We start from the raw sequence: 25,750 nt of genomic DNA on the forward strand, positions 1-25,750 counted from the left end.
GAGGAGGAGGAGGTGTAGGACTGAGGAGACAGGAGGATAGAGGAGGTCGGGTCCAGGTCGCCAGAGGAGAAGGTGGCTTTTATAAATTTTGTTTCTGTACTTCTTCTCCCTTCTTGTCACTGAGTTACTCACACTTTGCTGCCTGCCTGCTACTGCTGTCAAATTCAATTCTCTGCCCAGGCCAGTGCCCTCTGAGTTTTTTTTTTGTGTGATAATCATCCCCATTCTGACCCTGGCCTGAGGGGGAAAGTTTTTTTTCTTCTTGTGGTGTGATTGGCGGCAGGGGAGCGTGGAGGCAGGCAGTTAGGCACTGTCAAACAGGTAGTTGGAGGGGGGGGGGGGTAGATGTCAGACAAGTAGTTTGTATGGTGGGTTGGCAGGAGTGGGGTTAGGCATCACCAGGTAGGTAGGTTTGTGTGTGTGTGTGTGTGTGTGGGGGGGGGGGGTTGTTTAAAGGAGTTATCAGTCATTTTTAATGAACTAAGTGCTACTTACCCGGGGCTTCCTCCAGCCCCACGCTCCCAGCATGTCCCTCGCCACAGCTCTGCAGTCAGCCATTCGCTGCCGTTGCCTCCCAGTCCCCGGCGATGGCACCAGTCCGATCTGGATGTCGGCCTGTACTGCGCCTGTGCGAGCAGCACTGTCAATCACCGCCACGTGGACCGGAGTGTACTGCGCAGTAGTTCTGCGTCTGCACAGTACGCTCTGGTCGATGTGGCGGTGATTGACAGCGCCGCTCGCACAGGCGCAATCAGCCTGACGTCATCGCCGGGGGCTGGGAGGCAGCGGCAGCGAACAACTGACTGCAGAGCTGCGACGAAGGACATGCTGGGAGCTTGGGGCTGGACGAGCCCTGGGTAAGTAGCACTTATTTTCATTAAAAAAAAAGCCTGACAACTCCTTTAAGGTTAGGCATCAGACACAGACAGGTAGATTGTGCGGAGAAATGGGGTTAGGCATCAGTGTGTGTGTGTGTGTGTGTGTGTGTGTGTGTGTGTGTGTGTGTGTGTATATGCATGCGTGCGTGTGTGTCTGGGGCTGTTAGTCATCACAATTTGAAGATTTGCACACAAGAAAGATATGGCTTTGGGCTGGGGATGGCGTGAAATGGGCCTCTAGTTTGTGTTGTCCCCCCAGGCCAAAAGGTCCCAGTCCTCCCCTGGTCGGAGTGAATTACAAAACCGCTCAGGAAAAACACTTATAAAACCGCTAAGTACAAAAACAAATCACCCACGTGCCAGGAATCGGGGGAAAAAAATGCGTCAAAAACCTTCGATCGCTAACGGCCACACGAATGGAACGCAATGTGAACGAGGCCTTAAAAAAACTGAGGGGTGTGAAATGCAAATTAGGTAGAAGTTAAAGGACTTACGAGCCGAGTCATATAAAAAAAAGTTAATTACCTTAGGTGACTATCAGACCTCAGAGCAGACGATCACTGGCCCCCTTGCTGTTTACAGATGCTCCATTAGCCTAATCCACTTATTAGCGGCCCCGACCCGGCCCAGGGTCGCCATAGCTCACAACGCTAAGAATCGCCGCTTTAAAGTCCTCTGCCAGTGCCTGCGCAGTTCGCATAGCCAGTACTGCGGCTGCGCAGGCTTTCAGCCCTGGGAGCGGGAACAAATCCTGTAGCTAGGTAACGTCCTCCCTCGCTCAGCGCTGATATTCTGTGCTGACTGAGGGGGCGCGGCTAGTGAAGGGCAGTCAGTCATGTGGGCGGTCATGTGATGACGCCCACGTGATGACGCCCACATGACGTATTACAGTGTATACGGAGCTACGATGTGCCGCTCCCAGGGCTGAAAGCCTGCGCAGCCGCAGTACTGGCTATGCGAACTGCGCAGGCACTGGCAGAGGACTTTTAAAGCGGCGATTCTTAGCGTTGTGAGCTATGGCGACCCTGGGCCGGGTCGGGGCCGCTAATAAGTGGAATAGGCTAACGGAGCATCTGTAAACAGCAAGGGGGCCAGTGATCGTCTGCTCTGAGGTCTGATAGTCACCTAAGGTAATTCACTCTTTTTCTATGACTCGGCTCGTAAGTCCTTTAAGCCTCGCCCTAGAGATGCTCTTGTAACACAGACCCCAGTAGGAGTTGCATTAATTAGCCCTTAGGTTGAGGTTTCACTCCTGCTCTTAGGCCTGGGGCATTTATATACACCACTTGTAATATGCGAGTCCTAAAGTACCAGGATTGTGTATGATTTACCCCCTGCATTTGTCATGCCATTGTGACTTGTCTTGCAGGTGTGATTTTTGCCCCTGCATTCCTTGCAATGCAATCCCTCCAAAAATAATGTATGTAATGCTTTTGCTGCAGTGATCTGGAGGCTGCCATGTTTGTCATGTTCCTGCAGCCCACCTGATCTCTTTGGCACCAGTAGTGTCTGAAATACACAAGGAACAAGCATGAACTTAATCCAGCCACACTTCGGTCAGATCACCTGATCTGCATGCTTGTTCGGGGTCTATGGATAAGTTAGATAAGAATAAATTTAGGCATGGGTTCTTGATGTTTAACCAGATAGTACAAAATGTATTATACAACTTCAATGACAAACACTGCTTGACTGCATGCAAAAATCAGCTTCACTTAAAATGCCAGTAAAAACTTGCAGATAGTCATGTCACTTATGCTGGGAATACACCATACAATTTTCTGTTAGATTCTTCTGTTCTGCTGGGCATACACAGTAAGTTTCTTGCTTATCAATCGAGCCGCTGATGGCTCGATTGATAATATCCGACAGGTCCGATGACCCGCCGGATAGATTCCCCGCTGGCGGACAATAGCGGGGAATCGAGCGGAAGATGAGGAGCGCCCGGGGGGCCAGCGGCTCAATCTGGCGCATAAGTGCATCCGCGTATGCCCAGCGTCAGATTCTTCCGTTAGATTCTTCCGTTAAGCCCAATCTACACGATACGATTCTTTGTACCATTTCATTACGATTCCATTTACGATCTGATTAAATCCGACATGTCCAATCTGGATTCAATTCGATTTGCCATTGCAAAACAATGGCAAATCAAATTGAATCAAATCGAATCCCGATCGGACATGTCGGATTTAATCGGATCGTAAATAGAATCGTAATCAAATCGCACAAAGATTCATAGATGGGGCTTAAGATTCTTCTGTTAGATTCTTATGTTATGCTTGTAATACACGGTACGTTTTGTACCGCTGAATCGAGCCGCTGGATCGATTCCGGCGCATTCCCGCAGGCGCTTCTTATCTTCTGCTCATTTTTCTTCCATTGTCCTGCCCGCGGTATCGAGCGCGGAATTGATCCGGCGGGTGATCGGACATGTTGGATTTTATCAATCGAGCCATCAGCGGCTCGATTCATCGGTACAAAACGTACCGTGTATTCCTAGCACAAGATTCTTTCTTCTGCAATGCAGGGAATACACAGTACGTTTTTGTACTGTGTATTGAGCCAGCGGCTTGATGCCGGGTCGTCCCCACGGCCGCCCGGATCGATTCCTGCTTCTCCCCGCAAGCGCTCCTTATCTTTCTTTCGTTTTTTTGCCATTGTCCGCCCGCAGGGAATCTATCCGCGCGGTGATAGGACCTGTCGGAAATTATCAGTCGAGCCATCAGCAGCTCGATTGTAAAAAAAAACAAAAAAACAAAAAAAAAAACGACCCGTGTATGCCCCAGCATTAGAATCTTCTGAAAGAAAGAATGAAAGAGAATCTTCTGAAAGAAAGAGAAAGAAAATCTTCTGAAAGAAAGAGAAAGAAGGAAAGAAAGAATCTTCTGAAAGAGAGAGAGAGAGAGAATCTTCTGAAAGAGAGAGAGAGAGAGAATCTTCTGAAAGAGAGAGAGAGAGAGAATCTTCTGAAAGAGAGAGAGAGAGAGAATCTTCTGAAAGAGAGAGAGAGAGAGAATCTTCTGAAAGAGAGAGAGAGAGAGAATCTTCTGAAAGAGAGAGAGAGAGAGAATCTTCTGAAAGAGAGAGAGAGAGAGAATCTTCTGAAAGAGAGAGAGAGAGAGAATCTTCTGAAAGAGAGAGAGAGAGAGAATCTTCTGAAAGAGAGAGAGAGAGAGAGAGAATCTTCTGAAAGAGAGAGAGAGAGAGAGAGAATCTTCTGAAAGAGAGAGAGAGAGAGAATCTTCTGAAAGAGAGAGAGAGAGAGAATCTTCTGAAAGAGAGAGAGAGAGAGAATCTTCTGAAAGAGAGAGAGAGAGAGAATCTTCTGAAAGAGAGAGAGAGAATCTTCTGAAAGAGAGAGAGAGAGAATCTTCTGAAAGAGAGAGAGAGAGAGAATCTTCTGAAAGAGAGAGAGAGAGAATCTTCTGAAAGAGAGAGAGAGAGAGAATCTTCTGAAAGAGAGAGAGAGAATCTTCTGAAAGAGAGAGAGAGAGAGAATCTTCTGAAAGAGAGAGAGAGAGAGAATCTTCTGAAAGAGAGAGAGAGAGAGAATCTTCTGAAAGAGAGAGAGAGAATCTTCTGAAAGAGAGAGAGAGAATCTTCTGAAAGAGAGAGAAAGAATCTTCTGAAAGAGAGAGAGAGAGAGAGAAAGAATCTTCTGAAAGAGAGAGAGAGAGAGAGAGAGAGAGAGAGAGAATCTTCTGAAAGAGAGAGAGAGAGAGAAAGAATCTTCTGAAAGAGAGAGAGAGAGAGAGAAAGAATCTTCTGAAAGAGAGAGAGAGAGAGAGAGAGAGAGAGAGAGAGAAAGAATCTTCTGAAAGAGAGAGAGAGAGAGAGAGAGAGAAAGAATCTTCTGAAAGAGAGAGAGAGAGAGAGAAAGAATCTTCTGAAAGAGAGAGAGAGAGAGAGAGAGAGAGAGAGAGAAAGAATCTTCTGAAAGAGAGAGAGAGAGAGAGAGAGAGAGAGAGAGAGAGAAAGAATCTTCTGAAAGAGAGAGAGAGAGAGAGAGAGAAAGAATCTTCTGAAAGAGAGAGAGAGAGAGAGAAAGAATCTTCTGAAAGAGAGAGAGAGAGAGAAAGAATCTTCTGAAAGAGAGAGGGAGAGAGAGAATCTTCTGAAAGAATCTTCTGAAAGAGAGAGGGAGAGAGAAAGAATCTTCTGAAAGAATCTTCTGAAAGAATCTTCTGAAAGAATCTTCTGAAAGAATCTTCTGAAAGAATCTTCTGAAAGAGAGAGAGAAATAATCTTCTGAAAGAATCTTCTGAAAGAGAGAGAGAAATAATCTTCTGAAAGAATCTTCTGAAAGAGAGAGAGAGAGAGAAAGAATCTTCTGAAAGAGAGAGAGAGAGAATCTTCTGAAAGAATCTTCTGAAAGAGAGAGAGAGAAAGAAAGAATCTTCTGAAAGAATCTTCTGAAAGAGAGAGAGAGAGAGAGAAAGAATCTTCTGAAAGAGAGAGAAAGAATCTTCTGAAAGAGAGAGGGAGAGAGAGAATCTTCTGAAAGAATCTTCTGAAAGAGAGAGGGAGAGAGAGAATCTTCTGAAAGAGAGAGAGAGAAAGAATCTTCTGAAAGAATCTTCTGAAAGAGAGAGGGAGAGAGAGAATCTTCTGAAAGAATCTTCTGAAAGAGAGAGGGAGAGCGAGAGAATCTTCTGAAAGAATCTTCTGAAAGAGAGAGGGAGAGAGAGAGAATCTTCTGAAAGAATCTTCTGAAAGAGAGAGAGAGAAAGAATCTTCTGAAAGAATCTTCTGAAAGAGAGAGAGAGAAAGAATCTTCTGAAAGAATCTTCTGAAAGAGAGAGAGAGAAAGAATCTTCTGAAAGAATCTTCTGAAAGAGAGAGAGAGAAAGAATCTTCTGAAAGAATCTTCTGAAAGAGAGAGAGAGAGAAAGAATCTTCTGAAAGAGAGAGAAAGAATCTTCTGAAAGAGAGAGAGAGAGAGAGAGAATCTTCTGAAAGAGAGAGAGAGAATCTTCTGAAAGAGAGAGAGAGAGAGAGAGAATCTTCTGAAAGAGAGAGAGAGAGAGAGAGAATCTTCTGAAAGAGAGAGAGAGAGAGAGAATCTTCTGAAAGAGAGAGAGAGAGAGAGAATCTTCTGAAAGAGAGAGAGAGAAAGAATCTTCTGAAAGAGAGAGAGAGAGAGAATCTTCTGAAAGAGAGAGAGAGAGAGAATCTTCTGAAAGAGAGAGAGAGAGAGAGAGAGAGAGAGAATCTTCTGAAAGAGAGAGAGAGAGAGAGAGAGAGAGAGAGAGAGAGAGAGAGAGAAGAATCTTCTGAAAGAATCTTCTGAGAGAGAGAGAGAGAGAGAGAGAGAGAAAGAATCTTCTGAAAGAGAGAGAGAGAGAAAGAATCTTCTGAAAGAATCTTCTGAAAGAGAGAGAGAGAGAAAGAATCTTCTGAAAGAATCTTCTGAAAGAGAGAGAGAGAGAAAGAATCTTCTGAAAGAGAGAGAGAGAGAAAGAATCTTCTGAAAGAATCTTCTGAAAGAGAGAGAGAGAGAATCTTCTGAAAGAATCTTCTGAAAGAGAGAGAGAGAGAAAGAAAGAATCTTCTGAAAGAGAGAGAGAGAATCTTCTGAAAGAAAGAGAGAGAGAGAGAAAGAATCTTCTGAAAGCATCTTCTGAAAGAAAGAGAAAGAAAGATGGGAGGAATCAGGAAGGGGTATGAATAGTGTCCCACAGAAACGTGACTCCAGCCTTTGAGCCATTTGATGAAACGTGTAGGGCGGAGCCTAGGAGTCACGTGGGACGCATCGAGGAAGTGAGGGGACTGTGAGTGTGCAGCGGGATTTGTTCGACGGTGGCTGGCACCAACAGATAAGCACCGACTAACCTTGTATCTGGTACGCATACTTTGATGCACTGTTTGGCAATAAATTGTGAAGGTTTTTATGCTATGCGAGTCCCACTCTTGTATTTTTAAAGGTTGATTTTAAGGTGCTGTGCCCAGATTGGAGGGCTGATACGCTAAGACACGATGGGACCCGGTGAGTGTGACCCACTAAGGGGGAGTAATTTCTCCCAAGTTCAGTGTTTCTGGTGGAGGTCTCTCACTGTAGTACCTTCTTTTTGGAGTGAATCGCTGGGTGGTTCAGAAATACAGTACTGTGCTATATAAAGTTTATTTTACAGGGTGATCTTATATCTTTTACTTGGAGGCAAGCAGGATATGATGATTTTGATCATGGCTTCTTTTTGGATTAATTCTGAAATCTATTGGAAATTTGTTCCTAGTGTGTGGCACACATCAGATTCCTATCTGATGGTCAAATCTGCTGCAAATCTATCGGTGTATGGCCACCTTTACTGAAAATATGCTGGTGTTTGTCTGAAAGCGCTTACAGAAGACCAACGCTCATGCCAAAACATTCTGAACAGCATTGCCTTCTGGGAGGGGAGGCGTGACCTGACAGCTGTTCACTATCTCTCCAAATAAGGACATCGAAAGGTGTGGAAGACCTGGTGCTGAACCCTCCTTTCTTAGGAGTCAGTGGGAGGGGAGGCGTGGCCTGAATTCTGTTCGCCACCTCTCCTAGTAATCACCTGGAAAGGAGGTGTGGCAGACCTGGTATGTCGGTGGAGGGAGGAGTTTGGATGGTAGGCTATCTTGGTTGGCCAACAAGAGCTTGCTTGTCATTGAAGAACAAAGATCAGTGCTGGAAACTGCAGGATTTGTGACCACCCAAATGAAAGAGCAAAATCCGTTAACCCTTTGCACACTTGCATGCAAATTTCATTCAAGTAAATCACCCGGGAACCGCTTGTTATCCCTAATGCTGGGAATACACAATGAGGGTTTTTGAGGGGGCAGATAGATGGCTCGATAAATAAATATATATATATATATATAATATATATATATTTTTTTTTATCCTATTGCTGATCCTGATTTTGATTCGGTTTCTTCTCGACTTCCACATAGATTTTCCGATCAATTTCCATTCACTTCTATTTGCTAGTAAATCTGCTGAAAAAAAAACTATTCCCAGTATAAAGCTTAAAGGACAACTGTAGTGAGAGGTATACAGAGGCTGCCATATGTATTCCCCTTTAAGCAAAATCAGTTGCCTGGCAGCCCTGCTGATCTTTGGCTGCAGTAGTATCTGAATAGCACCAGAAACAAGCATGCAGCTAATCTTGTCAGTTCCCACAATAATGTCAAACACCTGATCTGCTGCATGCTTGTTCAGGGTCTAGGGCTAAAAGTATTAGAGACAGGATCAGCACGACAGCCAGGCAACTGGTATTGCACAAAAGAAAAAGAAAAAAAAAAACCATGGCAGCTTCCCTACAGGCTTTTTTTTTTTAACAAAAGAATACTTACTCTTGCGTAGTCACTTACACCGTGTTGAGGTTTCTCAGTATTCCTGTGTCCTAACTGATCTTATGTGTAGAAGCAGGACAGCACCATCAACTTATGCTTTATTTAGGTCATAATGACATACAGCATTACACGCAATGTTTCTGAGTGCACACTGTGCATCCAATACAGAGGAAGGCAAACCAGACACTTCCAATAGTTTATCCAATGGACTTCGATCCCCTTCCCCTTCTAGGTGGCAAAACTCACTCTAAGATCTAGAAACGTAATTGGCTGACAATATGTTTAAAGGAGTAATCAAGCAAATGACATGAAAGCTGATTTACTTACTTGGGGCTTCCTCCAGCCCCTTACAGGCGACTGTCCCACGCCACAGCTACGCTCTCAGCCGCCGGCTGGGCTCCCCACATGGTGTCTCGCTAGGCGTCCTCGACTGAGCCTGCATGAAGCTCTGCTGTCAATCAAGGCCACGTTGTCCACAGGTTGCTGCGCAGGCGCAGAATGCCGCGTACATGGGCTTGATTGGCAGCGGCGCTTCATGCAGGCGCAGTAAGGACGACCTCTGCATTGTGCGGGGACAGCAAGCCGGCGGCTGCGAACGGCGCTGTCAGCGTGGGACAGTCGGCTGCACAGGGCTGGAGGAAGCCGTGGGTAAATTGGCTTTCATGTTGTTTGCTTTTTGAATCCTTAAACCCGTTGGAATTGAAATGGCGTTGCCAGGTCTACCGAATCCTCTCCTATGGCATAAAGTCTCACATTAATAAACCTCACTAATTCTGCCAATTGGCTGAATACACGTCTGTGAGCCCTTGGGAGGCATCTGGAGCACATGTGACCCCAAGTGCTTCCAAAGACTGGTGGCTCCGGACTGCACATGCATGAGTGCGCATGCCAAGCAGTCCAGTCTCCCATCTACTGGCCACCAGTGCAATTAAAATGCAACCGAATTGCAGCAGTTGTGACACAATGCATGCCAAGCTCTGGAATGTGGTAGTGTTGCCCATCTGAAAGAGGCCTAACTGGGCCTATGACATGCAAGCCTTCAGTGCCTCAAACCTACCTATAGATTAGAATGTACCCTGCCAGGACAGATGGCGTACTGAATGTTTGCATGTTTTAGGTATTCATGTTACAGGGCCAGAGTTAGGACACATACAAAATTCTTCAGGATTTCAGCACCATGTGACTGTTACAAAAGAATATTTTTTCTTGCGTAAAGACCTGGCTCTTAACCACTTAACGACCGCCCCCAGCCGATGGGCGGCGGCAAAGTCCGGGACCAAACGACCGCAATACGCCCATCGGCGGGGGCGGCATCAGAGGTGGCTGTGCGGCGATCGCGTCATCAATGACGCGATCGCCGCCGGCAATAGGCTCCGCCCACCCTACTCGGAAACCCGCCGGCCAATCAGCAGCGCCGGCGGGTTTCAAACTTGCGCGATCTGGCCAATCAGTGTATAATACACTTTGTTATTGTAACAAAGTGTATTATACTGGCTGCCTCCTCCGCTGATGGTCACTCGTCGTGCGACCATCAGAGAGGACGGCAGCCCTGACAGTAAGCACAGCAACACACACTTTAGCCCACCCAGACCCCCCGATCGCCCACCCCAGCCCTCAGAACCCCCCCTGACCACCCCAGCACACCACTGCTAGCACCCCACCACCCACCTAAAAACCCATCAATCACTCCCTGTCACTATCTAGGGACGCTATCCCCTAGGGTAGGTCCCTAACTGCCCCCTAGGGTACCCTGATCACCCTCCCTACCCTTAGATCCCCCCCAGACCACCCCCCTGTATACTGTATACGTTTGTATACAGCTGCCTTACCCACTGATCACCTGTCTATCACCTGCTTATCACCCCTTGTCACCACCACCCATCAGAGCAGACCCTAAACTGTCCCTTGGGGGCACCTGATCACCCACCCAGACCCTCAGATTGCCCTCAGCCCCCCCCCCCCTGCTGATAACCTCCCCAGTGCATTGTTTACATCTATTCTCCCCTGTAATCCCTCACTGATCTATCGTCACCCCCAGATCAGGACCCAGTCTGCCCCGTGCGGACACATAGTCAACCCCCCACACCCTCTGATCGCCCTCAGCCCCCCCCCGCCCTCCCCCCCCAATCACCTTCCCAGTGCATTGTAATTGATTGTGCTGTAATTGCATTTGATTGTGCTGACATTCAATTTGATTGTGCTGTAATTGTATTTGATTGTCCCGTGATTGGCTTTGATTGTCCCGTGATCGGCTTTGTCCCGCGATTGGCTTTGATTGTGCCGTGATTGGTTTGATTGGCCTGTGATTGGCTTTGATTGTCCCGTGATTGGCTTTGATTGTCCCGTGAATTGAGTGCCCTGTGATTGGCCTGCGATTGCCTTTGATTGTCCTGTGATTGTTTCTGATTGCCTCTGATTCCCCACTCACCACCACCCCCCTGTCACTATCCTAGTGATCTAAAAACAGTGATCAGTGAAAACTGTCACTTTTTTAGTATCACTAGTGTTAGCAGTTAGGCCAGTTAGCTAGGCCCCTTTGTAAGTGTCAGTTAGTGCTCAGCCCACTGCACCACAGTCACTAATTAGCGTCATCACTGTCGCTAATCAACATTGGTACTATATAGTATCTGTAAGTGATCATTACTGATCGAAGTCAGATCTATTAGGGTCACTAGGATCCACAAAAAAAAACGCAGTGTTTGCCTGATCAGGCCTAATCGCTCGCCTGCACTTGCGTTCAGCCCGCCCCACCGCAGTGACAGTGCCGTGGCACTGTAAACCTCAGTTTTGATTTATTTTTTTTTATCAAAACTCTGTGACCACAGCTTTCTACCTCTCAAATACTCCCTAAATTTAGCAGCCCACCATGACAAGAAAGGGGTATTCCGATGATGAGGTTCTCAGGTACATGGCCCAGTCGGATGAGGACGATTGGGACGCCTCATTCGACGAATCTTCCGGGTCAGAGTTTGAACCTGAATTGAGCAGTGGCTCACTGACCGATAGTGATGACGAGGTTGAGGTCCCGGCTAAAGCCAGGCGTACCACACCCCATGTTGTTGGACCGCAGGTGGCGCAGGATCAGCCTCAAGGGCAGCAGAGTGGTGTTCGTGCTGGTCTGAGATTTCATGGTGGGGCAGGCACCAGCAGCACAACATCTCCTGGACCTAGCACCAGTACTTCCGTAAACCCTGGTGAAGTGGCGAGCACCAGCATGGAAGTTGAAACTGGTTCGGTGGCACGTGCAGTAAGATCCCAGTCGCAGCCACCAAGAAGACGGGCCCGTACTACCCCTAATTTACCAGAGGTGCTGGCAAACCCAAATTGGCAATCCCCTGATTCCGCCGCACCCGTACTTCCCCCTTTCACCGCCCAGTCTGGAGTCCAGGTGGAGACAGATAATCTAGGATCGGCCCTAGACTTTTTCTATCTGTTCTTCACCCAGGATCTCTTGGACTTAATTGTGGCAGAGACCAACCGTAAGGCCACACAATATATAACCGCCAATCCGGAAAAGTTCCTTGCCCAGCCTTTTCGGTGGAAACCAGTCCAAGTTTCCGAAATGAAAATTTTTTTGGGCCTTCTCCTTCACACGGGACTAGTAAAGCAGAATGTGTTGCGGTCTTATTGGTCTACGGACCCAGCACATCATGTTCCCCTGTACTCTGCTGCCATGTCCAGGACACGATTTGAGAACATCCTGCGCTTCCTGCACTTCAATGACAACGAAACCTGTCATCGAAGTGACCACCCTGCTTTTGACCGGCTCCACAAAATTCGACCCCTCATAGACCACCTGTCATCCAGATTTGCAGATGCTTATACCCCTGACCAGGACATCTGCGTAGACGAGTCCCTCATACGCTTTACCGGGCGCCTTCGCATCAAACAGTACATCCCAAACAAGCGCGCCCGGTATGGGGTGAAACTGTATAAGCTCTGTGAAAGGGCCACAGGCTATACATCTTATTTTAGGGTCTATGAAGGAAAAGACTCAAAATTGGAGCCGGTCGGATGCCCTGACTACCTGGGGAGCAGTGGAAAGGTTGTGTGGGACTTGGTGTCACCCTTGTTCCAGAAGGGGTACCATCTTTTTGTGGACAATTATTACACAAGTGTGGCCCTCTTTCAGCACTTAAAAATAGAAAAAATCCGATGCTGTGGCACCGTGCGGCCTAGTCGCCGGGGCTTCCCCCAACGGCTCATTACCACCAGACTTCAACGGGGGCAGAGGGCCGCCTTGTGTGCTGACGACCTGCTCGCGGTGAAATGGAAGGACAAGAGGGAGGTTTACTTCCTGTCCACCATTCACGCAGACACGACAGTTGAAATTCAACGGCGAACTGAGGTCATTGAAAAACCCCTTGTCGTCCACGAGTATAATACTAACATGGGAGGGGTGGACTTCAATGACCAGAGGTTAGCGCCCTATTTAGTTGCCCGAAAAACAAGACGCTGGTATAAAAAAGTGTCTTTTTACCTCATTCAATTGGCAATTTACAACAGCTTTGTTCTCTACAGTAAGGCTGGGAGAACTGGCTCGTTTATTCAATTTAATAAACAGATCGTGATGGAACTCCTGTATCCAGGAAGTGCCGTGGCCCAACCCCAAGATGCAACTAGCCGGCTGCATGGAAGGCATTACGCCTATCCAATTCCGACTACCCCAGGTCAACGAATCCGAAGAAAACGCTGTCGTGTCTGCAGCAGGGCTGGAATAAGGCGTGACGCCACTGTTTATTGTCCCACCTGTCCTGACCAGCCTGGCCTATGCCTAGGGGAGTGTTTTGAGAGGTACCACGAGCAGGTACACTATTAGAGAGTAGGGAACTCCACACACAGCGGTAGGCACACAAGGGTCTCTCAGTGCTATTTCACACTGCTGCGATGCGTGAGGGCAAAATGCCTAGCAAAAGTCACACTTTGCGGTCCCCCCCTACGCCGGAAGTGCTTGACTTAACGCTAGTGCATGCCTACGTTACTGCGTGGCTTCTGTGGCAATATCGATCGGCGCGGAAGTCATGTTAGTCTATGGCGACGCAGTTCATTACTAGGCCGAATGCTACTCTTGTGGTATTGCCTGAAGGTCTGTTTTGGACGATACGGTGCGGCGGGCTCGACCCACCGGATATGTCAATATGCAGTGTGAAACCAAACATCGGGTTTCCAGAGACCCTAATACACAGGGCTGCCAGAAACCTCTCCTTTCACTTGGGACAAATTGCGTAATGTATTTCGCCACAACTCTGTGCGATTTGCACTTCGCACATTGTTCCATGGGGGAGGAGAAGTTTGTCCTCGGGAGGTAAGTTAAAAAAAAAACAAAAAACAGGTAAGCAAAGAAGTTAATGTTTGGTTTGCAATGTTAAGTTTTTTATTAAAAAAGTTCAAAGGTTATTAATGTTAATTAAGTAATTGCTTTGCTGCTTGCTTTTTGGGTTTTTTTTTCTTTTTCCATCCAATAACCTTCCAGGTGGACCGAGCGAACGACTAACCAGCTGCAGTACTGATGGTGCATCCTGACAGAACATTGCGCGTCTGTCAGCTTACACACAAGTCGGTGCATGCAGCGCTGCAGGACGAGATTTCTCCTCCGCAGTCAAAAAGATACGTTTGCCGAGGCATATGGGCCGAGGAGTGGTGTTGGGGATTCATATGCTTTGGCAAACACTTTGTATCAAAAAAGAACTCTGGCAATGATTTGTTCATCCACATCGATCGGTGTGAATGGATAAATCAGGTTTGACTGGGCATACGAGCTGGTGGGTTTGGATTTTTGGGGCGGCAGCTCCTATGTCCTGGCAGACGCCTTCCTTCTTTTTTTTTTTTTTTTTTTCAAAATTTTTTGGCATCCACATTGATTGATTGTTTGACGTTCATTTTTCCTTTCAGCCCACAGTGCATTACCCTTATGCCCAATATAAGGAGTATAGCAGAAACTCCTAATACTGGCCATACATGTAATGATTGCAGAGACCCTAAAATGCCAGGACAGACCCCACGAATGATGCCATTTTGGAAAGAGGACATCCCAAAGTATTCCGTGAGGTGCATGGTGAGTTCATAGAATGTTTTATTTTTTGTCACAAGTTAGCAGAAATTGTGGTTTTGTGTTTTTGTTTTTTTTCACAAAATGTCATTTTCCGCTAACTTGTGACAAAAAATAAAATTTTCTATGAACTCACCATGACCCTCATGGAATACCTTAGCGTGTATTCTTTCCAAAATGGGGTCATTTGTGGGGTTTAACTGTCCTGGCAAGTGGGCGGGGTGCTAAATTTTGAGCACCCCTGTAAAGCCTAAAGGTACTCATTGGACTCTGGGCCCTTAGCGCAGTTAGGGTGCAAAAAAGTGCCACACATGTGGTATCGCCGTACTCGGGAGAAGTAGTATAATGTGTTTTGGGGTGTATTTTTACACATACCTATGCTGGGTGGGAGAAATACCTCTGTAAATGACAATCTTTTGATTTTTTTACACACAATTGTCCATTTACAGAGTTATTTCTCCCACCCAGCATGGGTATGTGTAAAAATACACCCCAAAACACATTGTACTACTTCTCCCGAGTACGGCGATACCACATGTGTGGCACTTTTTTGCACCCTGACTGCGCTAAAGGGCCCAAAGTCCAATGAGTACCTTTAGGATTTCACAGGTCATTTTGCGGAATTTGATTTCCAGACTACTCCTCACGGTTTAGGGCCCCTAAAATGCCAGGGCAGTATAGGAACTCCACAAATGACCCCATTTTAGAAAGAAGACACCCCAAGGTATTCCGTTAGGAGTATGGTGAGTTCATAGAAGATTTTATTTATTTGTCACAAGTTAGCGGAAATTGATTTTAATTGTTTTTTTCCACAAAGTGTCATGTTCCGCTAACTTGTGACAAAAAATAAAATCTTCTATGAACTCACCATACTCCTAACGGAATACCTTGGGGTGTCTTCTTTCTAAAATGGGGTCATTTGTGGGGTTCCTATACTGCCCTGGCATTTTAGGGGCCCTAAACCATGAGGAGTAGTCTGGAAATCAAATTCCGCAAAATGACCTGTGAAATCCTAAAGGTACTCATTGGACTTTAGGCCCTTTAGCGCAGTTAGGGTGCAAAAAAGTGCCACACATGTGGTATCGCCGTACTCGGGAGAAGTAGTACAATGTGTTTTGGGGTGTATTTTTACACATACCCATGCTGGGTGGGAGAAATAACTCTGTAAATGGACAATCGTGTGTAAAAAAAATCAAAAGATTGTCATTTACAGAGATATTTCTCCCACCCAGCATGAGTATGTGTAAAAATACACCCCAAAACACATTATACTACTTCTCCCGAGTACGGCAATACCACATGTGTGGCACTTTTTTGCACCCTAACTGCGCTAAAGGGCCCAAAGTCCAATGAGTACCTTTAGGATTTCACAGGTCATTTTGCGGAATTTGATTTCCAGACTACTCCTCATGGTTTAGGGCCCCTAAAATGCCAGGGCAGTATAGGAACCCCACAAATGACCCCATTTTAGAAAGAAGACACCCCAAGGTATTCAGTTAGGAGTATGGGGAGTTCATAGAAGATTTTATTTTTTTGTCACAAGTTAGCGGAAATTGATTTTGTTTTTTTCCACAAAGTGTCATGTTCCGCTAACTTGTGACAAAAAAATAAAATCTTCTATGAACTCACCATACTCCTAACGGAATACCTTGGGGTGTCTTCTTTCTAAAATGGGGTCATTTGTGGGGTTCTATACTGCCCTGGCATTTTAGGGGCCCTAAACCGTGAGGAGTAGTCTGAAAATCAAATTCCGCAAAATGACCTGTGAAATCCTAAAGGTACTCATTGGACTTTGGGCCCTTTAGCGCAGTTAGGGTGCAAAAAAGTGCCACACATGTGGTATTGCCGTACTCGGGAGAAGTAGTATAATGTGTTTTGTGGTGTATTTTTACACATACCCATGCTGGGTGGGAAAAATAACTCTGTAAATGGACAATTGTGTGTAAAAAAAATGAAAAAATTTGCATTTACAGAGATATTTCTCCCACCCAGCATGGGTATGTGTAAAAATACACCCCAAAACACATTATACTACTTCTACTGAGTACGGCAATACCACATGTGTGGCACTTTTTTGCAGCCTAACTGCGCTAAGGGGTCCAAAGTCCAATGAGCACCTTTAGGCTTTACAGGGGTGCTTACAATTTAGCACCCCCAAAATGTCAGGACAGTTAACACACCCCACAAATGACCCCATTTTGAAAAGTAGACACTTCAAGGTATTCAGAGAGGGGCATGGTGAGTCCGTGGCAGATTTCATTTTTTTTTGTCGCAAGTTAGAAGAAATGGAAACTTTTTTTTTTTTATTTTTTTTGTCACAAAATGTCATTTTCCGCTTACTTGTGACAAAAAAATAATATCTTCTATGAACTCACTATGCCTCTCAGTGAATACTTTGGGATGTCTTCTTTCCAAAATGGGGTCATTTGGGGGGTATTTATACTATCCTGGAATTCTAGCCCCTCATGAAACATGACAGGGGGTCAGAAAAGTCATAGATGCTTGAAAATGGGAAAATTCACTTTTTGCACCATAGTTTGTAAACGCTATAACTTTTACCCAAACCAATAAATATACACTGAATGGGTTTTTTTTTTATCCAAAACATGTTTGTCCACATTTTTCGTGCTGCATGTATACAGAAATTTTACTTTATTTGAAAAATGTCAGCACAGAAACTTAAAAAAAATTTTGCCAAAATTCATGTCTTTTTTGATGACTATAATAAAAAGTAAAAATCGCAGGAGCAATCAAATAGCACCAAAAGAAAGCTTTATTAGTGACAAGAAAAGGAGGTAAAATTCATTTAGGCGGTAGGTTGTATGAGCGAGCAATAAACCGTGAAAGCTGCAGTGGTCTGAATGGAGAAAAAGGCTCTGGTCCTTAAGGGGCGAAAAGACTGTGGTCCTGAAATGGTTAAAGAACACCTGAAGCGAGAAGGATATGGAGGCTGCCATATTTAATACCTTTATAAGCAATACTAGTTGACTGGCAACCCTGCTAATCCTCTGCCTCTTAATACTGTTAGCCATAGACCCTGAACAAGCATGCAGCATTTCAGGTGTTTGACATTGGGCTGGTGCACACCAAAAACCGCTAGCGGATCTGCAAACTCTAGCGGTTTGTGAAGCTGTTTTTCAGAGTGATTCTAGGCATGTTTAGAGAGGTTTTGTAAATATGCCGAGCGGTTTTGTGTAGCAGATTTTATATTTTGTTACAGTAAAGCTGTAACTGAACAGCTTCTGTAGCAAAAATGCCTGGAAAACCGCTCTGATCTAGCGCTTTTTAGAGCAGTTTTCCACTCTCCTATACTTTAACATTGAGGCAGAAACTCCTCGGAAATCTCAAAAATGCTGCTGGACCTAAGTTTGCATTTGGGGGGGGAAATGCTCGGGTGTGCACCAGTCCATTGAAGTACATTAGCCAAGCGGTTTTCTATCCCCAAGCGTTTAAAAAAACAAACAAACGCTCAGAACTGCTCTTGATGTGCACCATCCCATTGTCAGATCTGACCAGATTAGCTGCATGCTTGTTTCTGGTGTTATTCAAACACTACTTCAGCCAAATAGCTCAGCAGGTCTGCCGGGCATCTAGTATTGTGTAAAAGGTATAAATGATTTTGTTATAAAGTTAATGGAGCAAGAAAGGGAGGAGAGCTGAAATGTGAAAATTACTCTCGCCCATAAGGTGAAAACACCCCATGGGCTGAAATGGTTAATTTCCCCTCCCTGCTGCTTCAGCTTAATGAACCTTCACAGCAAACATTACCCTAGACAACAGGCATGCATTTATGGGGTAAACTCTTCAAGGACCGGGGGGGTTGAAGATTCTATTATCCTCCAGTCATAGTGTCCTTATATTATCCAAAATAGGAAGCTTTCTGTTATTTGCCTGCTTAGATAAACTTAATACTGCAACTAAGAGGAAAAAAAACAAAACAACAATCTGGTTTGCTCTACCCAGTTCCTGCAGTCACAAGGGCACTTAGACCAGGTATATTTGGCAATATTTTACTTTTGAGTGTTACAACCCCTTTTAAGCTACTGACGTAATTGATGGAGTGACATTAGAACATTGCCAGGACAGGCTATGGTTTCTTTACATCTCTTAAAGGGGAACTGAAGTAAGAGGTATATGGAGGCTGCCATATTTATTTCCTGTTAAGCAATACCAGTTGCCTGGCAGCCCTGCTGGTCTATTTCTCTGCATTAGTATCTGAATAACACCAGAACCAAGCATGCAGCTAGTCTTGTCAGATCTGACTTTAAAGTCAGAAACACCTGATCTGCTGCATGCTTGTTCAGGGGCTATGGCTAATAGTATTAGAGGCAGAGGATTAGTGGGGCTGCCAGGCAACTGGTATTGCTGAAAAGGAAATAAACATGACTGCCTCCATATATCTCTCTTGACAGTTCCCCTTTAATCTCCCTGGCATAGCTGCCAGGAGCTCTATGCAGTGCAATGCGTGCAGCGGGTGTTTTTACTCACCTCCTGAGGGATCCAGACGTCGGTAGCCGTTCTATATCAGGTCATATGTCACCTCGGGTATCCTTTAACCTCCTTGGCGGTATGAAAAATACCGCCAGGAGGGAGCGCAGCAGTTTTTAAAAAAAATTTTTTTTTTTTAATCATGTAGCGAGCCGAGGGCTCGCTACATGATAGCCGCTGCTGAGCGGCATCCCCCCGCCCGCTTCGATCGCCTTTGGCGATCTCCGATCAGGAAATCCCGTTCATAGAACGGGATTTCCTGGAGGGCTTCCCCCGTCGCCATGGCGACGGGGCGGGATGACGTCACTGACGTCGGGACGTCATTGGGAGTCCCGGGCCACTCCTCGGCGCTGCCTGGCACTGATTGGCCAGGCAGCGCTGGGGTCTGGGGGGGGGGGGCCGCGCGCCGCAGCAAATAGCGGCGATCGGGCGGGGGCCGGCGGCGATCAGAGTGCTGGCGCAGCTAGCAAAGTGCTAGCTGCGTCCAGCAAAAAAAAAATTATGAAAATCGGCCCAGCAGGGCCTGAGCGGCACCCTCCGGCGGCTTACCCCGTGTCACACACGGGGTTACCGCCAGGGAGGTTAAAGCAAATTTTATGCAGGTAGGAAGTGATCCATTCAAATCCATCAGATGCGTGAGGCCTCTCTTCCACATACAGTTGAACTGTGTGCTCAGCAAGCAATTGTGAGAGTTTGAGAGGCATTTCACTGCCCGTGGAAAAGAGGCCTAATTTTGCCTAAAAACTAACAGCAGTATGCATTTTTCAACTGTAAAGCAATGGGAAATGTGCAGGTAAAACCAGTGGCGTAGCTAATGAGCTATGGGCCCAGTGGAAAGTTTTACATTAGGGCCCCCAAACACTCTATACATAACAATTGGTACGGCGCACCAAACCTACCAAGGACAACCACAGTGTCAGAGGTGCAAGAAGGGTTGATGGTCACTACTATTTAAAGCATCTATAGAAGTAATTATTCCAATCACAGGACCAATAGAGTGAATACTGCAGTTGAGGGAGGGCCCCTTGGCATCCCTCTGGCCCAAGGGTCCTGGGGCAGTCACAACCTCCGCACCCCCTATTGTTACGCCATTGGGTAAAACATATATGTACATTTTCACTAAGCACAACAAAAACATGGCCTTATCCATATTAATTTTCTAGCGGTGAATATAATTTCATACAATGTGCAGTAAGTATCTATTTTTATTTTATAACAGTAAAAAAAGAAACAAACGATTCCATGTGGATGTAGCCTTAGTAAGGTAAAAAAAAATAACAGGAAAACAAAACAATAGACAAGACAATGCAAATCAGTATTGAGTATAATAAACATCCTCAATTATTCAGACAGCAGTGAATTGCAGCCACTCTTGTTCAATGGAGGCTAGGGGAGGTGTCTGGAGAATAAGCTCCTCCCCTATAAAACACAATATTTGCTCCTCCCTTAGAGCTATACCCCTTGGCATGGTGTCTGTTTTTGCAGCTAAATTACAATATATACAAGTGAACGCCTAACTTTTACAAAGTATTAACTTTTATTCCAGGAAAATATAAGTGCTTTACTATGTATGGTTACAGCCATAGCCTTTGTCACAGAAGTCCCCACTGATAAATGATGTAAACAGTCTGCTATAATGACCTTTCCCATTCATACAGTATTCTCAGAGCAGCAGCGGAGCTAAGTGTTTCAGGCCTCCTGCTGCAGCATTCAGAAAACCAGGAAGAAATGGGGAACAGTAAATAGGGACAGTCCATGAGATGCAAATAATTTCAAGTTGAGGCAGGATCATGCAAATTTTGTATGCACATTTTGGCAGCTTGGAAATGGACCAATCACATTTTACCTCAGCAGGATTTAATTGGTTCATTTTCAAGCTGCATACAACATTTGCATCGTTATGCATCAACTTGAAATTATTTGCATCTCATGGACCACCCCTAACAGTAAATAACTTTATTCACCAACTGTCCTCGCTCTTGGCTGTCTGAGATAAACTCTCAAACTTTGTTTTTTTTCTGTGGAAATAAACAAACCAAAACACCCGCTCTCCAGGAACACAGTAGGGGTCAGGCAGAAAAATCCAGCAGAGTACACATTTAGAATTGTTCTTCATCCAACTGCAAATATTCAATAGGAGAGGTCAATGAGACGTAAATAATTCAGATTTTTTTTTGCAAATTTTGGCAGCTTGTTAAAGTGAATGGGAACCACATTTAAAAAAAAATGAGATAGATACTTACCCAAGGAGAGGAAAGGCTCTGGGTCCTATAGAGCCTTCCCGCTCCTCTCCTGGTCTCCTCGTTCCAGTGCTGGCTCGCCTGGTAGCAGTATATGACTAAATTAGTCAAATACTGCTTTACCCGGCCGAAGGAGGCTTCAGAAGTCTTCAGGGAGCCCGAGTGCTCCTGAAGAAGGGCGGCCCTGTACTGCGCCTGCGCAAGCACGCTCTCTTGCACGCTCACGCCTGTACAGTATGGAGCTGCACGTCTTTGGGAGGAAACGGCTCCCAAAGACTTCCAAATACCCCTTTGTTGGGGGATTGAAACGGGGGGGAGCCAGCACAGGAAAGAGGGAACCGAGAGAGGAGACGGAAGACTCTATATGACCCAGAGCCTTCCCTCTCCTTAGGTAAGTATTTGCTTCATTTTTTTAAAAATGCGGTTCCCATTCACTTTAAATTACCAAATGAAACCTTGTTTGGGATCGCACTGGTTCATTTTCAAGCTGCCTACATTTACATAATATCACATCAACTCCAATTTATTTGCATCTCATTAACCACCCCTAACAGAGAGCAACATTCATCATCCACTCTATATGCTGTAAGGATTAGGAGAAAACATTATTTCGGCATGCTTACGTTGCTTATGCGAGTATAAAATGCTTTCATTCCACAGTGTTACTAAATAGACACAGGCAGATCGGCGTGCCAGTATGCTGCCAGCCAATGGATTGTCAGTGCAGGTGTTGAAGAATGGGCAGCAATGCCTCCTGTACTGTGCGCTACTGCAGCTGGGTGCGGGATTCTGGGGATTATTTGCTGGCCACAAATGGAAAGGCAATATTTTATCTCCCTTACTAAATTACACTAACAGTAGTGCAGCACCCGGCTGTGTTTATGGAGATGTTACAGTGAAAGTGGAGATTCCTTTCTAGTTTGTACACGATGGTTTCTTCCTGCACAGATTTTAAGGTAAAGATGAACGGGAACCTGAAGTGAGTTATATGGAGGCTGCCATATTTCTTTCCTGTTAAACAATACCAATTGCCCGGCTGTCCAGCTGATCTATTTGGCTGCAATAGTGTTTGAATCACATACCTGAAACAAGCATGCAGCTAACCTTGTCAGATCTGACAATAATGTCACCTGATCTGCTGCATGCTTGTTCGGGGTCTTTGGCTGAAAGCATTACAGGCAGAGGATCAGCAGGACAGCCAGGCAACTGGTATTGCTTAAAGCGGACCTTAACTCAGAACTTCCTCTCTGCTCTATAAGATGAGCAACAGCATAATAACCTTTAAAGAAAAACATTTCTTTGTTACAGCTGATGCGAATCCTGCAATAATTCTGCAGTTTCTTCTTCCTGCCTTCATGGAAGCAGACATATTAACATCCTGTGCTTTCAAATGAGCTTATCTTCCATGGCAGTCATGTGGCACAGGGGAGAGATCAAATTACAATTTGTGGTTAGACACAGATGAGGGGGGATTAGATAGACTAAACTCACTAAATACATACAGGGTGCATTTCTCTGTTTTCCTTCTGTCCTGTGCAAGAGGTAAGGTCCCCTTTAAAAGGAAATAAATATGGCAGCCTCCATATAACTCTTACGTCAGTTGTCCTAAACAAACCAGCCCATGAAGCTCTACAAAGCCCAGCGTACTTGATTGTGATTGGCTGACATGTGACCATTGACGAAAAGGATCACAAATAATATTTTCCATCAAAAAACAAAAAAAAAAGGTGTCTCTATGGCTTTATTTAGGCACTCGTATCTGAGGAAAGAGCAGGAAGCACCAGGCCTGGATTTCTCCCTGACAGCTGTTCTCTATCAGTCCTATTTTATGCCTACAAACACAATGCCACCAGTCCTCCAATCTTTATAGACAGTATAGAGATTGTACAATCAGGTTGCTGCATGTGGAGCCAGAATTATAAAAATTGACAATCTGGTTGCTAAGGACAACGCCGACATTCGGAATTAGACGGCCCTTGTGTGCGATGCTGGAAACACACAATGCAATTTCCCATCCGATCGACGAGAATTGGGCAATTATTTCCAACATGTCCGATCTGTATCCAATTGAGAAAGGGATCGATTTTGCAAAGTTGTCATCGGAAAATCATTCACCCGTCGATTGGACGGGAAATTATATTGGGTGTTCCCAGCATTAGAGACAAATAGTGGTCATTGTTGTTATTCAGTGTCGCAATCACAGAGCGCTGATCTGCGCATTACACGGGTAGACCTTTTTTTATTGCGTCCATCGGAACAGATCGCATCCGCCGCCATGTACGCCTTATACTGCTCACCGCCATACGAAACCACGATGCTTCTGCTGGTTTTGCTTTTGCACAATGCTGGTGCTCCCATGACATTTTGCTCTCAGAATGACTGCATGTAATTGATCGTTAACACCCTGCGCAGAAGATTTCACACAGATTGGGCTAAATTGATCAGATCTGTCCGATACGGATTTGCACCACCGCTCAGAGAGTGTGGGGCAGCCTTAAAGGAAAAACCAGAGATGGTTTCCTAGCGTTACTTTATACTTACCTGGGGCTTCCTCCGGCCCCATGAGCATGCCGAGGAGTGATGGTCAAGTAGATGCAAATTTTTATGCAAATTGATGCAGATTGAAAATAACCCAATCAAATCCTACTGAGGTAAAATTCAAATGATTCATTTTCACGCTGCATAAATTTGCACAAAAGTTTGCATACATTTGCATCAACTCGAAGTTATTTGCATCTACTTGACCGTCACTAGTGCCAAGTCCTCGCCCCATCCATTAAGCCGCTATGGACTCCCTATAATCCGAGCAGTTGCAGCCTTCTACGTATGCAGCTCGGCAACGCGCGCACTCCTCGTCACGCTCCCGTCCCCTGGAGCGTTCTGCATCTGTGCAGTAGTACTGGGGCGCCACGCATGCGCAAATTCCCCCGACTAGCAGCGACTGACCAGATTACCGGGAGTTGTACCGCCCGAACAGAGGTGCTGAAGAGGATGGTGAGAGACGCTACAGTGTTTATGGGGCTGGGGGAATCCCTGGGTAAGTATGTATTAGTGCTCATTAGCAGCTTCAACATTTTTCGTTTGAAGACTGCTGTGCACTTTAAACGTCTGCTGGGAAAATTTCATTAGGCGGCCCAGTGCAGAGCGGGAGGCAGGGAGCAGTTATACTCACCTGCTCTGAACGGCTTCTACTCTTCCTCCACAGGAGGCTCTGAACTTCTGGCAGGTCATCTGGGTCCCGATCCACATCTGATCACATGATATGACACATGATCGTGATCCAGGAGACCGTGTCAGTGTTACATTGCCTCCCAGTGGTGGAGGAGATGGAACAGACTCTTCCATCACCCCTCTTCCACCACCAGATGGCGCTGTAACGCCGACACGGTCTCCAGCATCCCGATCACGTCATATCATGTGATCGGTACCAAGAAGACATGTCAGGATTACATCACCACCACGGTGGAGGAAGAAGAAGCTGATCCAGATGCTCCCTGCCGCAACTCTGCATACCCAGCCAGGCTGGAGAAGGCACACTTCCCCAGCGGCGTAGCCGGCCCGATTACCGGACCAGATAGCGGCAAAATAGAGTGGCCGGAGAGGATAGCGAGGGACTTTGGCCCTCCCATTCGTAGCCCAGTGCATGTGCTGTCTTTTTCGTGGATCGGGCTTCTGAACGTTTGTGCGTAGCAGCTGTAGCCGAGCGGGTTCTAGGCATTTGCAGTTCTGAAACATCTGAAACTGCACTTGCCCAGGATGGCGAAAACTACCGTACTACACACAACCATGCGGGAGCGCGTGCAGACAGCCATGCAGGAGCGCATGCAGGCATGCTCCATAGAGCCTTCCCTGTCCTCTCTTCATCTCCTGGTTCCTCCTCAAGTCGGGTTTGAAAATTTGCGCCTGTGTGCGTCCGCAGAAGGCTTTGGAAGCGCTAGCATCCAGGAATGCTTCCGGAGACGAGCACATCCATACTGCGCATGCACAAGCCCGGAATCACACGCATGCAGTATGGACCGCTCATCTTCAGAAGTACTCAGGGACTTTTGAAGGCTTCTCACAGAGGGCCGAAGATGTACTCGACCTGCAGGTCTAATAATTTCAATGAAAGAACAAGTTTGCGGAGAGAGAGAGTACCGGGAAGGCTCTATAGGATCCGCAGCCTTACTTCTACTTAAGTAACTAAGGTTTTTTTTAGGTCACCTTTTTTTTCCCTCTGACCCCGGAGTCAAACTCACGACCTTCTGCTTCACAGTCAGGGCAGTACCTCTGGAGCTTCTCATCTGACTTTCAGGGTCATTTTAAGACTTTCCAATGAAGAAAACCCAGACAATGTGAGGGGATGATGGGGTACTATATAATCACTACAGGTTCTGAACAGTCCTTGTTACAAGCAAGAAGTTTTTTTAACAGTTGCACTTTAAGGAGAAGTGCAATGTGCCGTGATGATGATCTGCAGCATCTGGGAGGTGCGTGTGCAGCTGGTGCTGGCTCTAGTGCGCTGGTTACTGCACAGCAGGAAGCAGAAGGCAGTCAATGATTAGGCTGTAGTTTCCGTCTGTGGTTCGGCTGCAGTTTCCGGCCCCACTGATGCGAGGAACTTGCTGGCGGCTCTGTGGTGGTCAGGTGACGTGTGGCTGTACCTCTGCAGCAGTGCTATCGCTTTGGCCCGTACCGCGGAGGTCACGGGGGAGGGAGGGAAGTGCAGGAGGACCAAGCAGCTCTCCAAAACATCCGGGAATGGCAACACCTATCAGAGAAAAATAACATTC

General features: G+C 46.0%; 1 protein-coding gene across 3 annotated transcripts in view; it reads right to left on the reverse strand.

Moving 5' to 3' along the window:
• Positions 1-21,384: 21,384 nt before the first annotated feature.
• The window catches only part of GEMIN5 (gem nuclear organelle associated protein 5), a 115,980-nt gene continuing 111,614 nt past the window's right edge, over positions 21,385-25,750 (reverse strand). For all 3 annotated transcript variants that reach the window (XM_068278305.1, XM_068278303.1, XM_068278304.1), the window contains exon 29: positions 21,385-25,728. In XM_068278305.1, coding sequence (XP_068134406.1) covers positions 25,519-25,728 — 210 coding nt within the window. In that variant the 3' untranslated portion in view covers positions 21,385-25,518. The remainder of the gene's footprint in view (positions 25,729-25,750) is intronic.

This window comes from Hyperolius riggenbachi, chromosome 3 (assembly GCF_040937935.1).
Source record: "Hyperolius riggenbachi isolate aHypRig1 chromosome 3, aHypRig1.pri, whole genome shotgun sequence".
Lineage (NCBI taxonomy): Eukaryota > Metazoa > Chordata > Amphibia > Anura > Hyperoliidae > Hyperolius > Hyperolius riggenbachi.